This window comes from Mus pahari, chromosome 1 (assembly GCF_900095145.1).
Source record: "Mus pahari chromosome 1, PAHARI_EIJ_v1.1, whole genome shotgun sequence".
Classification (NCBI taxonomy): Eukaryota; Metazoa; Chordata; class Mammalia; order Rodentia; family Muridae; genus Mus; species Mus pahari.
This window is the reverse complement of record NC_034590.1, coordinates 8,299,039-8,315,949: the sequence shown is the minus strand read 5'-3', so window position 1 is coordinate 8,315,949 and position 16,911 is coordinate 8,299,039. Positions and strand designations below refer to the sequence as shown.

Here is a 16,911-nt window from a genome sequence, read left to right as displayed (position 1 = left end):
GGATGGTTATGAGCCACCATGTGGTTGCTGGGATTTGAACTCCGGACCTTCAGAAGAGCAGTCGGGTGCTCTTACCCACTGAGCCATCTCACCAGCCCTGGGGAAATTTTCTATCTCTGAGGTATAGCTCCCAACCCAAACTTTCACTGCTTCTTCCCCTCCTCCCTACCTCAGTATCCCAAGTGCTGAGATGACAGGCTGAGCCACCAAGCCCAACTTAATTAGTAACCCCAGGGGGAGAAGAAGGCACAGATCCAGAGCACAGAAAGAGAGCGAGCCCAAGAGGTAAAGAGGGACTGGAGGAGGAGGGAGAAAGAAAGGGGGGAGAGAGGGAGGGGAAGGGGGAGGGAAGGGGGAGGGAGGGAGGTAGATCTTAAAATGTATATAGAGCTGCAGAGAACCAAGAAGAGCCAAAATGATTTTGAGAAAGAAAAATGAAGGTGGAGGACATACGCTATCTGACTAAAAACAGCACTACAGTCAGGCTGGCAGTGGTGGCTCACACCTTTGATCCCAGCACTCAGGAAGCAGAAGCAGGTGGATCTGAGTTTGAGGCCAGTCTGGTCTGTAGCTCTAGAATCACCAGGGCTACACAGAGAAACCCTGTCTCAGAAAAACAAAGCAAAAACAACAACAACAGAACCCAGGTCACTCTAAAGCTAGACCAGTTGGCACAGCGTGGAACTGATTAACCTGAAGCCAGAAAAGAACAGACAATGCAGACATGTATCTGTACATTCATGGTCAATTGATTTTGATAAAACTGCTGAGACGCGGTGGGCGGTGGTGGCGCACGCCTTTTATCCCAGAGCTCGGGAGGCAGAGGCAGGTGGATTTCTGAGTTCGAGGACAGCCTGGTCTACAAAGTGAGTTCCAGGACAGCCAGGGCTACACAGAGAAACCCTGTCTCAAAAAAAGAAAAAATAATAATAATAAAATAAAATAAATGCTAAGACATCTGGGGTGAGATAGGGTATAAGCATTTAGTAACCACGCTGAAGCCATCAAATTTCCATTAGATGCTGGCAGTCAGGAGGGTCTGGGGGCAGGGAGAGGTGTTTCCAGGACTCTTTGACCTTTGGGCACAAAGATGACTCAGAAATCAATCCCAAGGTTGGAGTTGTTCCTTGAACAAGTGAAATGTTTTTCATTGACTCATTGGTAGAAGCAGCTTTCTCAAATATGGTGCACCTAGGCAATATGGTGAGTGTTCCCAGCAGTCTGTGGGCCAGGCTGGAGGCTGAACAAATCTAGAACCATCTGGCCCTGGTCAGGGAGCAAGGATGGAGGCTTAGATTTGTCGGTTCCTTTGCTATATACTCAGACTGCTTCTCTGAACATAGAAATGGCTTCTATGTTCCCTCTTAGAGGCATGTATCCTTTCTACAGTAGTGATCCAGTGTGCATCTGTAAGGCTGCTGTGGCCTGGCAAATGAACCATGTCTGAGAAGCACCGAGCCAAGGGTATTTTGGCCCTTTCCTGCCCAGAAAATGCACACCACCACCACCACGACTCTCCATAACCCGAGTCTCCAGGGTAGGAAGCGGTTCCCTCAGGTTCTCAAAAAGAGCATGTGCACCTATAAGAACTACGCCGAATCAGAAGATCCCACAGTTACACTCTTGGCTGACTCAAGTCACAAGCATAAACAGGGGCAGGCAGGCCACAACTAAGTACTTCCTACAACCACTGAACATGCACTGCATGCTTCCCTGCATCTTGGAGCCTCTGGGGTCTTTTTCTCTTTTCTTTGCAACAGGGTCTCACAATGGCTCCTCTACCTCAAGTTCAAAAGGATCACTTTGGTTTGGAGAGGAATGACTCCCTAAGAGTTGGTGTGTTGAAGGTCTCCGAGCAGTGCTCAGAAATGGGGATTGGAAGAAGTAGACGGATCAACATTAACCCACCAATGGATTCTTAACGGGATGGCATTATGGGGCATTGGTGGGAACATTAGGAGGTGGGGCCTGGTTAGAGAAGGAAGGTCATTAGGTGTATGCCTTTGAAAGGTGTTTTCTTGTCCCTGCCCCTGTCCTGACAGTCACCCTCCATACTGCCCAGGTGCCTCGGGGCACATGCACCTGACACAGGGTAATTCTTCCTCTCCTTAGATCCAGCTGACCCAGGACCAGGATTCCAACGAGCTAACCAAATCCAGCCACCGCCGCCCCCCTAATAATAATAATAATAATAATAATAATAATAATAATAATTCTTCTTCTTCTTCTTCTCCTTCTTCTTCTCCTTCTCTTCCTCCTCCTCCTTCTTCTCCTTCTTCTTCTCCTTCTCCTTCTTCTTCTTCTTCAACTATTTTGGTTTGGGTTTTTGAGACAGGGTATCTCTGTATACCCCTAGTTATCCTGCAACTCGCACTGTAGACTAGGCTGGTCTCAGACCTCTTGGCTCTGCCTCCCAGGTGCTGGGATTAAGGACATGTACCACCACTGCCTGTTAAATCCAGTCTCTAAAGTCTCCTCCTCCCCCCATATCTATCATGAAAAGTCTACTGTAAAAACAAACGGTAATTTCACATTCTGATCCACGTGTCCCTGTTTGTTTTTGCGTGGTGCTGAGATGGTACACAAGGCCTCTGTGATTGAACCACATCAGTTCTTCATTTTTAGTTTAGAATAATTTCACTTCCTTCCAAACCTTTTAGTAAAACTGTCCCTGTGAGAACAGGTTCCACGCTGACTCTGGGTCTCCCCCATGCTATAGAGACCGTGTGGGACATTCTAACAGCCTCTGGCAGGCTGTCTTTACTCAGCCAGTTTGCTCTGCCAGAACCATTTCCACAGCCCACAGCCCACAGCCCACTCTGCCAGGGATTCAAGTAGGGAAGGGCGAGCGGGGTGGGGGTGGGGCCACCCTGTGCCCTGTACAGACTGTGACTAAGGCATCAGATCTGGCCCCAGTGTTCAAAGAAGGCAGATAGAGGATCAGGCATCCCACTGCACAGCATCCCACTGCACAGCACCCCACTGCACAGCACCCCACTGCACAGCCACACCAGAGCCGCGTGTTACTGACCATGTGAACAGTAACTAACCTCACTCAGCCAGAGCCACCCAACCTGAGACTTGGCCTGCTCATCACAGAGCAAGTCGTTCACTTGGTTGGCAGTGTACGGCTCTTTCAACCCTTAACTGGTTACCAATTTTTAAAAGTTCAGCCATTCTAAGATTTTTTTTTTTTTTAAAACTCCAGCATGGTGGCACAGTCCTAAAATCTGGAATCTGGAGAGGCAGATGCAGGAGAAGCTTGAGTTCCAGGTCAGCCAGGGCTACAAAGTGAGACTCCTTTCTCAACAACACAAGACAAAACAAAAACAAAACACAGGGAACGTATCTCAGTTGGCAAAGTGCTTGCCCATACCTGAAACCTGGGTGTGGTAGCAATATTTGCAATCCCAGCACTTGGGAGGCAGAGGCAGGAGGATCCTCACTAATTCAAGGCTGGGCCACAGAGTGATTTCTGGGCCAGCCAAGGCTACATAGTGAGACCCCTGTCTTGAAAGAAAGAAAGAAAGAAAGAAAGAAAGAAAGAAAGAAAGAAAGAAAGAAAGAAAGAAAGAAGGGAGGGAGATGATCTAAGTGATGGATGGCAATGAAGTCACACCGTGACAGATCTCATGGGGGAGGTTTACTGGGAAGGGGTTTACAGAGGCTGCCTCTGGGCGAGGGTGGAGGGAAAAGGAGAGATTGGCCTTTTACAAAGGGATGTAGTGCATGTGCATGGGGAGGATATGTGGCTCGTGGGGATATGTGGGCATCTTGGCAGCTAGTAATAACTATCCTGTTGTTGTTGGGTCCCTGGGGCAGGCGATGGAGACGACTGGTTGCTGAAAGAAAAAAAGAAAGAAAGAAAGAAAGAAAGAAAGAAAGAAAGAAAGAAAGAAAGAAAGGAAAAGAGAAGAGAAGAGAAGAGAAGAGAAGAGAAGAGAAGAGAAGAGAAGAGAAGAGAAGAGAAAAGAAGAGAAGTATGGAGGGAGGAAAGGGAGGGAAGGGGAGAAAAGGGGAGGGGATGGGGGAGGGAGGGAAAGAGAATGCCTGTAGTGCTGTGAAGCATTTCTGTAAGAGCAGCACTAAGAAGGCTGAGACAGGAAGATCTCCCCAGCTCAAGGCCAGCCTGGGCTATGTGCTGCACACTCCTCCACCCCCACCCCCACCACTCCTCACAGCTCCCTGCACGGAGCCTGGCCCTGACACACTCCCTCACCAGCAGGTACACAGACACTCGCAAGCCTCAGAGGGAGGCTCTCTGGATCTAGTCTAACTAGCAGTGTAAGAAGGCAATCTGAAGCTTTAACCAGAATGGTTAAGCAGCCTGTTCTTTGACTAAAGGACTAGTTAGTTAAACTTGAACAACCTGGTAACTCGCTTTAATCTCTCTGCCTCAGGAATACCATCTGGTTTCTGCCTCACCTTTCTCATGGGAGGGAAAGGAGCCTGGAGGGCAGACTGCTGCCAGCGCCCAGCCTGGAGCACTTCAAAGCACCAGCCAGCGCCCAGCAAGCTCTAGGAAACTCACTGACTCTTGGCCGAGGTGGAACAGGGAAGGGGAGCACCTTCAAGGGACATGAGACCTTCCCACTCACAGCTTCTGCCCAATCACGGTGGCCTTCTGCAGTTAACAGTGGGGACCCTCATTTCCAAGTCTGCATTCCTGGGGATGCTTTCCCAAATGCCCTTTTGCCTAGATTGCTCTATCTTCATCATAGAATCTTAGTAGGACATCAGGCAATCTGAGGACAGGACAGCCATGCCCAACACATGACCGTAATTACCTGCTGTTAGTAGCAGCAGCCAGGGACACTGTGGGGCCAGAGTGAGGCTTGGCCTGATGCCCTCCTTGATTTCAGGAAGCTTTGGTGTCAGGTGAGTCAGATTAATAAATACCTCTGGGTTTCCTCTAACAACAGTCTACCAACAGTCTCTAAACGTAGGTGCACTGAGTCAGATTAATAAATACCTCCGGTTTTCCTCTAACAGTCTCTACGAGGGGACACTTTAGGCGTATCGGTTCCAGGAGAATCATTTACAACCCTGTCCCACCCTATCTCGACCTATCAGCTAAACAACTGCTAACCTGACAGACAGCAGGTGTGATTGAGTCTGGCCTGGGCCCCAGAGAGGTTGTCTGCTGGTGTTAACAGAGCAAGGCAGACAGAACAGCTTTAGTGTCTGCTATAAAAACCAACCAAACAAACAAACAAACAAAAAAGCAACTCTAAAACAGGCTGGCCAGGTGGCTCAGCGGATGAAGGTGCCTAGCCTGACAACTCGAGTTCGATCCCCAGGATTTTACATAGTAGGAGGGAACTGACTGCGCAAAGTTACGTTCTGCATGTGGATGCACGCATGCTCACGTGTGTGTGTGTGTGTGTGTGTGTGTGTGTGTGTGTGTGTGTGTATACGTGTATAAAGAGGCAAAAGCAGGAGAATCTGGAGTTTAAAGTCATCCTTAACTACATAACAAATTTTAAGCCAGCCTGAGCTCCATGAGATCCTGCCTCACAAAACCAAAGAACTACCCTGTAGGCCTCTAAAGGGAGTGCGGGTGAGGGGGTGGGAAAGGGGGGATGGCAGGTAAAAGCACCCACCACTCGATACTCTGATGCCCCGTGCTCCAAGAGCCAGAAGTGAGACCCCGCCTCACCAAGCTGGAAAGCGAGAGAGCGGAGAGCCAAAGGCTGTCCTCTGAGGGAAGAGTACACTCTTAGCAAGCTGGCGCACTGCACTTAAGGGTGTGGGGAGGAGTTACGGCTGTCTAGACGCAGGTACAGCTTTCCCGAGTTCTGCTTGAGAAGTAACTATTTTACCTCCACGGCACAGCACTGAGTACTGGGCACAACCTGCCCTCCCCCTGCCTCAGCCCCTCAAGGAGCTGAAACCACAGGTATGTGCCACCACGTCCTGTTTATGACTCCTCTCGTTAGAAAGATGGACACTACTAGTAACAGGAGTGTCCCGTTCATTCTTTTCTGCTGTCCCCTCTATTATCCATCAACACCCACTCACCAAGCACTGGCCCTACCAGGCGTAACTCTGAGCAGTGGAGAAAGGAGTTATGCCCAGAAGCAAATGCTAAGACAGCAACTGGACCTGTAAACAACCAGGCTAAAACTAAGGGCTGGAGAGACGGATGCTCAGCAGGCAAGAGCACTGGCTGCTTTTGCAGAGGACCTGAGTTCCGTTCCCAGCACTGGCATGGTGCCTCATAACCATCTGTAATTCCAGTTCCAGGGGGGTCTGCAATGCCCTCTTCTGACCTCCATGGGCCCCAGGTTCCATATGGTGCACACATACATGCATTCAAACACTCATACAGATGAAATTAAAACACACACACACACACACACACACAGAGCTGTGATTCCACTGTCTGTCACAATTCTCCACAAACACGGGGTGGACAAAACATCTTTGTCGTTAACATGACCAAGCTCTGGGCAAGAAGAGGACCTGTCCAGACACCCCAGAAGAGAGGGAAATCTCAAAGCTGAAAAGCAAGACCCCTGGCTGGAGAGATGGCTCAGGGGTTAAGAGCACTGACTGCTCTTCCAAAGGTCCTGAGTTCAATTCCCAGCAACCACATGGTAGCTCATGACCATCCATAATGAGATCTGACGCCCTCTTCTGCTGTGTCTGAAGATAGCTCGTGTACTTACATATAATAAATAAATCTTTAAAAAAAAAAAAAAAGAAAGAAAGAAAGAAAAGAAAAGTAAGACCCCAGCTGAGGGCCTGGGCTCTGTCTGTCCATCAGACAGACAGTCTCTCAGGAGAGCCAGAGCTCCTGGCCGAGGCAGCAAACACAGAGGTACCCACTTCAGAAGGTTCTCGGCTCCTGTCCGCATCCGCACGGCCTTCAGGATCTGCTGGTTCAAGGCAGCCCTCTGATTCTGCAGCTTGCTTCGGCCAGTTTGTGCAAGGGGATTACAACCCTGAGCAGAAAAGAAGAGACACACATTCAGAGATCAGTTACACCCGAAATGATGACATTCTGTGTGTGTGTGGGGGGGGGGGGAGTGCTTAACTAAGCCATAAAGTCTCACCGTCGAAACTGCCCAGACATGAGCTGATCAAGGAAGACCCACCCCAGTGTGCCGGAGCAGACACATGAAGCCTCAACCCTACACAAAGAACTACAGGCAACTGAGGAAAGCCCCAGCCCCAGTCAGAGGGGTGCTCCTCCTCGACAGAGTGCACTGATTGGTGTTTAGAGTAGCGAAGGCTCAGCCCTGAAAACATATGTACCAGTAATAGTATACGAACTGAACAGGTTATATTTTAGAGAGAGAGTGTGTGTATGTGTGTGTGTGTGCATGCATGTGCATATGCATGCAATAGCAATTAGTGGAAAAGCAGCCATGAATTTGAAGGAGACTGGGAAGGGGTCTATAGGAGAGTTTGGAGGAAAGGAAGGGAAGGGAGAAATGTGGCAATTGTATTCTCGGGGGAAAAAAAAACTTAAATGACAATGTAGAAAATAAAGTAAGAAAACTCATTTAAAAAAAAACAACATAAAAATCATAATAACATAGCCTCGAAACAGACACCGTGAGCTGGTGTCTTGTACCCCAGTCTGTTTTCTCCCACCATGACAGTGACACTCACAATCTTCTTTCCTGGTATTAAAAATGCACATCGTATATGTAGCATCTCTGCTCAAACCAGCCCACTGAGTGCCGGTTACAAAGGTACCCAAGCCTGGATCCTCCAGGATCCAGGAGGGGAGAAGCACTGTCTGAGCACAGTGTACCAACCTTATCAGTCAGGAGACAGTGGTAACACCGGAAGAGCTGGGCTCCCATACACCAGCCAGGGCCAGCCCTACCCACAGCCTGAGGCCACCACACATCCCTCTCCAGCACTGTGGTACTCATGGTTTGTTGTACTTGCTATACTTTCTCATTGTACCCTCAAGAATTTCCCGAAGGGCTGAGAAATGGTGGTTAAGAACATGTACTGCTGTTATATGAGACCTGAGTTCAATTCCCAGCTCCCATACCACTACCACTTCTTAACTCTTGCTCCAGGGGGATTCAACGCCCTCTACTGGCCTCTTTGAACACCTGCTCTCATGTGCACATACCTCCATACCCATACACACTTAAAGATAATAAAAATAAATAAAATTTCCCCTTAGAAAACGGCCACACATACAGAGATAAGAGTTAAGCAATGGCAGAGGTGGAAAATATTGAACAAGGTAATGTGAGATGGCCATATCTTAAGAGCCTAAGAATGTGCTGGACACATCGGTGCACACAGTTAATCCCAGCACTCAGGAGGTAGAGGCAGGTGGATCTCTGAGTTTGAGGCCAGCCTGGTCTACATAGTGAGTTCCAGGACAGCCACAAGTATATAGTGAGACCCTGTCTTGAAAGGCAATAAATAAATAAATAAATAAATAAATAAATTTGTAAATTAGTCTAAGGATGCTAAGGTATAGCAAAGACAAAAAAGATTACATTGTATCTGAGACTCCTGAGAAATGAGATTTTAGTTGCTCTTACCACAAAAACAAAAACAAAACCCAGTCCCTGTACATAGTTACATTTGTGTAAATATTTCCCTAACTGATGGGAAGTTACATCAAGTCTCAGAAAGGAACAGCTCACAATGGAATTGTTTTAGAAGTCTGCTCTTAACCATCTGACCAGTTCAGCTGGACACACCTGTAACTTCAGCACAGCCGAGGCAGGAGAGGCAGCAGTTCCAGAACCAGGTGTCATAGCAAATACCCGGCCACAAACCAAACTAATTTGCCTCCCACCCAACCTTTTAAAGCATCCAGGACCTGGAGACAGCCCTCAGACAGGAGCACAGGCTTCCTTTGTTCAAGGCCCTGGTTCAATCTCAAACTGAATGAATGAAGAGCACCCAAGTCACTGGGCGTGGTGGTACACACCTTTAATCCCAGCACTTGGGAGGCAGAGGCAGGCGGATTTCTGAGTTTGAGGCCAGCCTGGTCTACAGAGTGAGTTCCAGGACAGCCTGGGCTGTACAGAGAAACCCTGTCTCAAAAAACCAAAGAGTACCCAAGTCAGTGTTCTTTAACATCTTTACCACAATACATCATCACCTAGTTCAGGTTTTAGAGTATTTTAGCATCTCAAAAAGAAACTGAGCATCCATTACTTATCCCTGAGTTATGCTAGTTGTTTTTAGGGCTTTTGGGTTGGTTTGGTTTTTTGTTTTTTTTGTTTTTGTTTGTTTTTTTGGCCTGTACAGATTTTGCTGATTGTGGATACTTCATATAAATAGAACATTCAATATGTGGCCTTCTGTCTGTCTTCTTTCACACAGTGCACTGTTTTCTTCTTTCACATACAAGAGTGCATGCGTACATGCATATGTGTATGTGTGTGTGTATGTGTGTGTGTGTGAGAGAGAGAGAGAGAGAGAGAGAGACTGACTGTGTGTGTGTGTGTGTGTGTGTGTGTGTGTGTGTGTGTGTGTGTGTATGCTCGTGTGCTCATATGTGTGGAGATCAGTGGACAACCCCAGGCGTCATTTCTCAGTTGCCACCCATCTTTGTGTAGCTACCGTCTTTCCCTGACCTGGAGCTTGCCAAGTAGGCTAAAGCAGCTGCTCAGAGAGGCCCGGGTTCCACCCTCTCTACCTCATCAATGTCCACAAGCTGCCGCTGGGGACTGAACTGCAGTCCCCAAGCACTTTAGCTTTCTCTTCTCTTCCCCTACCCCCTTATTACCGAGTTTCCCTTTTTGAAAAGGTATTATTGCATAGCCCAGGCTGGCCTTAATCTGTGCAACCCCTGCTGTAGCTTCCTTCATTCTGGGCTTTTGGCCCAGTGTCCCATACCTGGCTAGCATATTGTTTTCAAAGTTCACCCAGATCACAGCCTGCCTGCACCCAATTCCCTCTTCCATCGTTAGGTAAGCATACAACATTTGTTCTGTTTAACCATTTACCAGTTGCTGGACAGCTGAAGTGTTCTCATTCTTTGCTGTCACAAATATAGCTAGAGGTGCAGTGTGGTGGCCCATGCCTAAAATCCCAGGAAGTGGAACATGAGAACCAGAGGATCCGGAATTCAAGGTCAGTCTTAGCAACTTAACAAGTTCATGAGACCCTGCACCACCACCACCCCCTCAAATAAAAAGCTTTAAAAAAGGAGGAGGAGGAGGAGAGTTTCAAGAAAACCTTGAGGGAAGAAAGTAACTCATTTCTGACCCTTTAGTCCAAAGGCTGCTGACTAGGGGGCCCCTGAGCAGGCTAGACTGTGGATAACCTGGTTTTCTCTCCCTATGGTTCTCATAATAGGTATGGCTCAGGACAAGGGAAGGGAAGGGTGTGTGTGTGTGTGTGTGTGTGTGTGTGTTTAAGAACAACTAAAATTTGCTGGGCAGTGATGCACACCTTTTATCCCAGTACTCAGGAGGCAGAGGCAAATGAACCTCTGAGTTCAAAGCCAGTCTGGCCTACAGAGTGAGTTCCAGGACAGCTGGGCCTACACAGAGAAACCCTGTCTCAAAACAAAATAAAACTTAAAATCTTTTTTTATACAAGTTGTTTCTCTAAATAAACATTGCTGACTTTTTTTTTCTATATACCTAGGGATTATGTAGTTGATTCTGTGTTTAACCATTTGTCAAAGTCATTATATTATTTTATATTCCCATTAGCAAGTGTTCTGTAACTGAGCCACACCCCCAGGTCCTCACTGGTAGGTCAAGTACTCCTTTACCAAACTGCAGCCCCAGACCTACTTACTTACTTACTTACTTACTTACTTACTTTCTTTCTTTCTTTCTTTCTTTCTTTCTTTCTTTCTTTCTTTCTTTCTTTCTTTCTTTCTTTCTTAAATGACAGCCACCTAACTTGGGTTTCTATTGCTGTGATAAAATACCATGCCCAAAAGCCGGCTTGGGAAGAAAATGTTTTCTTTCCTCTTACAACTCTCTGGTAACTATCTACCATCACCCAGCCCTCAGTCATGGCAGGAACTGGAGCAGAAGCCAGACTGCTCCCACGTCCATCACTAATCAAGACAACACCCATACTGACTTGTCCACGTCTTATAATGGTGGCAATTTCTCTTCCCAGATACGTCTAGGTTTGTGCCAACCTGATGTCCAATAGCCAGCATGCCATCCTGGTATGTGTGGCATGTCACCATGAGTCAACTCTTTCACTGGCTTGGGTTAGGGATATGACTCAACACACAGGGCTGGCCTGGCGTGAGCAAGGCCTTGGGTTTCATCCCTTGGACTGCCCAGCTCTCCTACAAAACGTGAAATAAAACCATGCTGGTCACTGGGGAGACTATTGCTAGTGCCCTTAGGCCCTAAGTCAGGAAGACTTCATCTCCTTGGGTGTGGAAATCAAGCCCAAGAAATGCTGAGTCTTTTTCTAAGGCTTGTAGCCATGTATACATCTTTTTTTTGGGGGGGGGGTAATTATTGACTCAAAACCTTTGTCCATTTCCAAAATGGGATATCTCATTTATTGGGTTCAAAAGTTTTGTTTTTGTTTTACTATGGGTTTTCGGTTTTAAGACAGTTTCTCTCTATGCAGCTCAAGTCAGCTTCCAATTTACATCAATCCTCCTGCCTCGGCCTCTGGAGCATTGAGATTATAAGTGTCAGCACTAGGGAGGCAGAAGCAGGAGGATTTCTGAGTTTGAGGCCAGCTTGGTCTACAGAGAGAGTTCTAGGACGGCCGGGGCTACATAGAGAAACCCTGCCTCAAAACAGAAGGGGAGGGGAGGAGAGGGGAGGGGAGGGGAAATTATAGGTGTACATCCTCATACCAAGTTTCCAAAAACAATTTACTATTATTAGTGCAGGGAGGAGGGGGGTGTCACACTTGTCACGGCATGTGCACAGAAAGGTCAGAGGAGAACTTGCGGGAGTCAGTTCTCTCTTCTGTGTGGGCCCTGAGGATCAATCTCAGGTTGTTAACCTTGGCAACGATCACCTTTATTTGCTGAGCCTCAGACCTGCCCCCAAAGTACTAATTTTCATCTTTGAAAACCAGACACTCGCTTTCCCAGGACTCAGTATGCACTGCTTTCTACACTGATCACTTAGATACCTTAGTTCTCTGCCTATGATTTCCTGAGGTATTTTTCCCTTTTTCTTTTTGTAGTGCTGGCGACTGAAGCCACTAGGCAAGGGCTCTGGCACTGGGGCACATCCCTAGCCCCTCCTTATCGGGTAACACGTTTCAGATCAGCAAACAATTTCCTTTAAACATAAGGGTGCTCTCCCTAGCTCAGATAGGCGGGGTCTGAATGAATTCCTGGGTGAGGCTTATCTTCAGGGCCAGTGGCTACTCCCTGGGAGTGTCCGGGTAGGCAGGGTTCTTAAGATCCGACAGCTCAGGAAACCTTACACTAACAACCTCAATCAACTCCTTCCCACCCCCTCCAGTCCCCATCCACACCCACACCACTCTGGCACTCATGGCCTGGACCCCTGGGAAGAGAAGTAGGTCATCTATAGCCCAGCCTGCTCAGGGGCCCCAGAATGTGGCCTTTGGACTAGAGAGACGTGAGTTACCATCCTTCCTCAGGATTTTCTCATTCTTTCTTCCCAGAAGGGAACTAGCATCCCTCCAGCAAAGATTCCAACCCCCACCCCACCTAGTTCTCAGTCCCATGATGATACTTTCCTCTATATTCAAATTTCTGAGGCCAGGGGCTAAAGAGAAGGCTCAGTGGTAAAGAGCATTGACTGTTCTTCCAGAGGACCTGGGTTCAACTAACACGGCAGCTCACAACTCCAACAGCCTCACACAGAGACATATGTACAGGCAAAACACCAATGCACATACATTAAAAATAAATAAATTCAAGAATCAAATTGCTCTGATCACATTTGGATTGGTGGTAGCATCGGCCGCCTTCTAAACCGCACAGATATCCAGAACCTTGAGCCTGAACGGATCCTAAAGCAAGTGATAATATATCCTGGATTTTTAAACTTAGAATAAGGAAGCTGCTTCCAGCACTTAAGAGTCTGAGAAAAGAGGATTGGGTGTTCATAGCCAGCTTGGACTACACAGTGAGTTTGAAGCCAGTCTTTACTAGATAGAGACCATACCAAAAAAAAAAAAAGGGGGGGGGGGGTGGTTGTGGGGGGTGCTAGACAGATGGCTCAACAATTCAACTCTTGTATTGCTCCTGAAGAGGTTCAGGATCCACATCAGACAGCTCACAACTGCTCCGGGGGATCCAGCACCTCTGGCCTCTGTGGGCACTGTGCTTATTCGTATACACACAGTATTTTTAAATCTTAAAAAACGGGAGGTATGGTGCTATCTGCCTCAGAAAGCAAAAATGGAGGTTTTATCTTCTCTGAAAAGTTTTCCTCTCCTATATATGTTAAAAAAACAAAACAAAACAAAACAAAAAAAACAAACAAAAAACAAAAAACGGGGGGGGGGGAGAGGGTCTGGTACAGATCTTGATTATGCTCTCCTGGCCTAGCATGCATTAGGTCCTGTGTGTGCATGCCTGCAATCCCAACCCTCAGAAGGAGAAGGCAGGAGGGTCAGAACTTCTGGGCTAGCCTAGGCTACATGAGACCCTTTGAAGGAGCACGGGATGTCTTTCTTTTTCTCCAGAAACTATTAAGCTCTCCTCAGAGTTTACCTGCTTGTATTTTCATGAGCGCAAGTGTTTGCCTGCATCTGTGTATGTGCACAAGTGTGCAGTGCCTGTGTGGGACAGAAGAGGGTGTCGGCTCCCCTAGAACTGGAGTTACGTGTAGAAGATATGAGCTGCCTTCTGAGTGCTGGGAACTGAGCCTGAGTCCTCTGCAAGGGCAGCAAGTGCTCCTAACCGTTGAGCCATTTCCCCAGTCACGAAAAATGCTTTTACTGTCTAGGTGGTTTAATAGTAAAGGGCTGGGAATCCCTAAGGAGTTGGTCCAACTTGCCTCACAATGCTACAGCCCACCAGCGATACTTTACAAACTCTTAATAATGGAGTCCTTCTTGAAGCTCAGATGAGCATCTATTCCAGCTTAAGTGAACTTTTTTTCCTCTTCCTATACCTCACCCAACTTCTGGAAATCTCTGCTCTAAGCAGCCAACAAACGTAGGGCCCAGTTTCTAGATAAGGCATAGGAATGCAGGGGATTATACTGGACTGAGTCACTGGACTCAAAACTACATTACTTCTTACTGACAGGTAGGAATGCTGGGTGCCGCTGGAACTCACAAAAAGCCCACACGGCTGCTTGCAAAGTTCCCAGAGAGGTAAACCTAGGCAAGACCCCTGAAAAAAAGCAATGGAACCACAAGGGGCTAAGTCACCCAGGAGCCCCTACTGAGTGTTGGTGAGTCCCACCATGTGTGTCTCATTTCTGCTCTTACTTTGTGTGTGCATATATATATATATATATATATATATATACATATATATATATATATGCATGCCTCTGTGTGTACATATATGTGTGTGTATGTGCGCGCATGCATATGTACATGTGTGAGTGTGTGCATGTGTGTGTGTATATGTACATGTACATGTGTGCATATGAACATGTGTGCAGGTATGTGTGTGTTGGTATGTTGGTGGCAGTAATGGGATTTGAGCCTAGGGCCCTGCACATACCAGACAGACCAGCTATCACACCAGCTTGGCTTAGAACTCAGGCACAAATGAATTACCTGTTGTTTCACTTTAAGAGTCACCATTGACAGAGTCCTACATACAATGAGTGCAGGCAGCAGGTGCAAGTCTGTAATCCCAGCACTTGGAAGGATGAGGAAGGAGGATGTGTTTAAGGCTAGCCTGAGCTACATAATAGGACTTTCCATAAAAATAAAAATGAAAATAAATAAACAAATGTAAGTATCCTACACAGGTCCATTTGGTTCCCTCAAAAGATTAGATCTGAACACTTCAGTTACTCTTTAAAAACAGAATTGCTTATCTTATATATTTGAGTACACTGACGCTGACTTCAGACACAGCAGAAGAGGGCATCAGATCCCATTACAGATGGTGGTGAGCCACCATGTGGTTGCTAGGAATTGAACTCAGAGCCAGTGCTCTTAACTGCCGAGCCATCTCTCCAGCCCTCAGTTACTCTTAAAACATGAAGTGGGGGTCTAGAGAAATGGCTCAGTGGTTAAGAGTGCTTACCCCCTTCCCAAGAGGAAGAATGTGTGACTCATGCCTGGAGCGTGGAAAACCAAGTCCCTGCAACTAAGCCTGGATCAAGGAAAAGTACAGGGGTGGGGAATTACCATGGGGCTCAATCAAAGCTTATCACCAAGAGGCCCTTGCTGGGTGTGGCGGTGCACACCTCGAATCCCAGCACTGCAGACATAGGAGTATCACTATGAGTTATGTACTGAGCCCATATCTCAACTGCAGACATAGGAGCATCACTATGAGTTATGTACTGAGCCCATATCTCAAAAGGACTTGTGGCTACTTAGATGCATTAGGAGAGTGTCTCCCTAGAGGGAGCAGACCAGAAGAGCCTGGGGTGTCCTGAAACTCACTCTGTAGACCAGGCTAGCCTTGAACTCAGAGATCTGCCAACCTCCCAGATGCAAGTATTAAAGGCATGTGCTACCACAGCACCATAACCAGAAGGAAATTTTAGTGAGAGCATTTGGACCCTTGATCAAGCCAGACCTGAAGCCATCACTCCAGACTTCCCAGTTACAGGGACCAGTTTATTATCTCCTTTGCTACGTTATTTTTTTTAAAAAACTGAAGGTTAATTCTCACATTATAAAACACACAAATCTTAAATGCAGAGTTCAATGCATCTGGGCGACATATATGCCTAAATATATAAAATCACCACTCCACCCAAAAATCCAAAAAATTTCCACCATCCCAGGCAATCAACATTTGGCTTTTTTTAAATTTTCTTTTTTACTTTTTTATTTTTTATATGTAAGTACACAGTAGCTGTCTTCAGACACTCCAGAAGAGGGCGACAGATCTCGTTACAGATGGCTGTGAGCCACCATGTGGTTGCTGGGTTTTGAACTCAAGACCTTCGNAAGAGCAGTCGGTGCTCTTACCTGCTGAGCCATCTCTCCAGCCCTCTTTTTTTAAATTTTCTATTAAAAAATTATTTATTTATTTACATGCATATGTCTGCTCTGCTGCATGTACACCTGTAGGCCAGAAGTGGGCATTAGATTCCTTTATAGATGGTTGTGAGCCACCATGTCGGGGCTGGGAATCAAACTTGGATCCTCTGAAAAGCAGGCAGTTCTCTTAACTGCTAAGCCACCTCTCCAACCCCTTATTCTTTAAATTTATTTATTTGTATTTTATATGTATGAGGGCATGTATTTTATATGTATGCCTGCATGAATGTCTGGGTGAGGGTGTCAGATTTTGGAGTTACAGACAGTTGTCAGCTGCCATGTGGGTGCTGGGAACTGAACCCGGGTCCTCTGGAAGAACAGTCAGTGCTTTTAACCACTGAGCCATCTCTCCAGCCCTGCCCTTAAATATTTTTTATTAGTTTTTTAATGTGTGTGTATACGTGAATGATCACTGGAATATGTGTGTATATATAGGTATATATGTTATAGCACTTATGTAAAGGTCAGAGGCCAACTTTGGGAGTCATTTCCTCCTATCTTGTGGGTTCTAGTGATTAAATGCAGGTCATGAGACTTGAGAACCTTTGAGAGCTGAGCCATCTCATAGGCCTAACTCTGAGTTTTTATCGCCTCACATTTCTGTGTGTATGAAACTACACAAATAGAATCAGTATGTATCTTTATTTTGCCCAACAACCTATCGAGAGATTCGTCCATGGTGCTGCATTTACCAGTGTTCATTCCTTTCTTATTGCTGAGTAAAATTCTCCCACAGGATGCCAAGCCTGAAGGTACACACAGCAGCCCAGCACTCTCTGGAGGGTGAGTTCAAGGCTGGGCTTCCTACTGAGA

The 16,911-nt window shown here is 46.8% G+C and overlaps 1 protein-coding gene across 1 annotated transcript in view; it reads right to left on the bottom strand.

Annotated features, from left to right (window-relative positions):
• Rhpn2 (rhophilin Rho GTPase binding protein 2) overlaps positions 1-16,911 on the bottom strand; it is a 56,287-nt gene that overhangs the window by 30,384 nt on the left and 8,992 nt on the right. Inside the window, exon 2 of the mRNA XM_021215585.2 lies at positions 6,832-6,947. Coding sequence (XP_021071244.1) covers positions 6,832-6,947 — 116 coding nt within the window. The remainder of the gene's footprint in view (positions 1-6,831; positions 6,948-16,911) is intronic.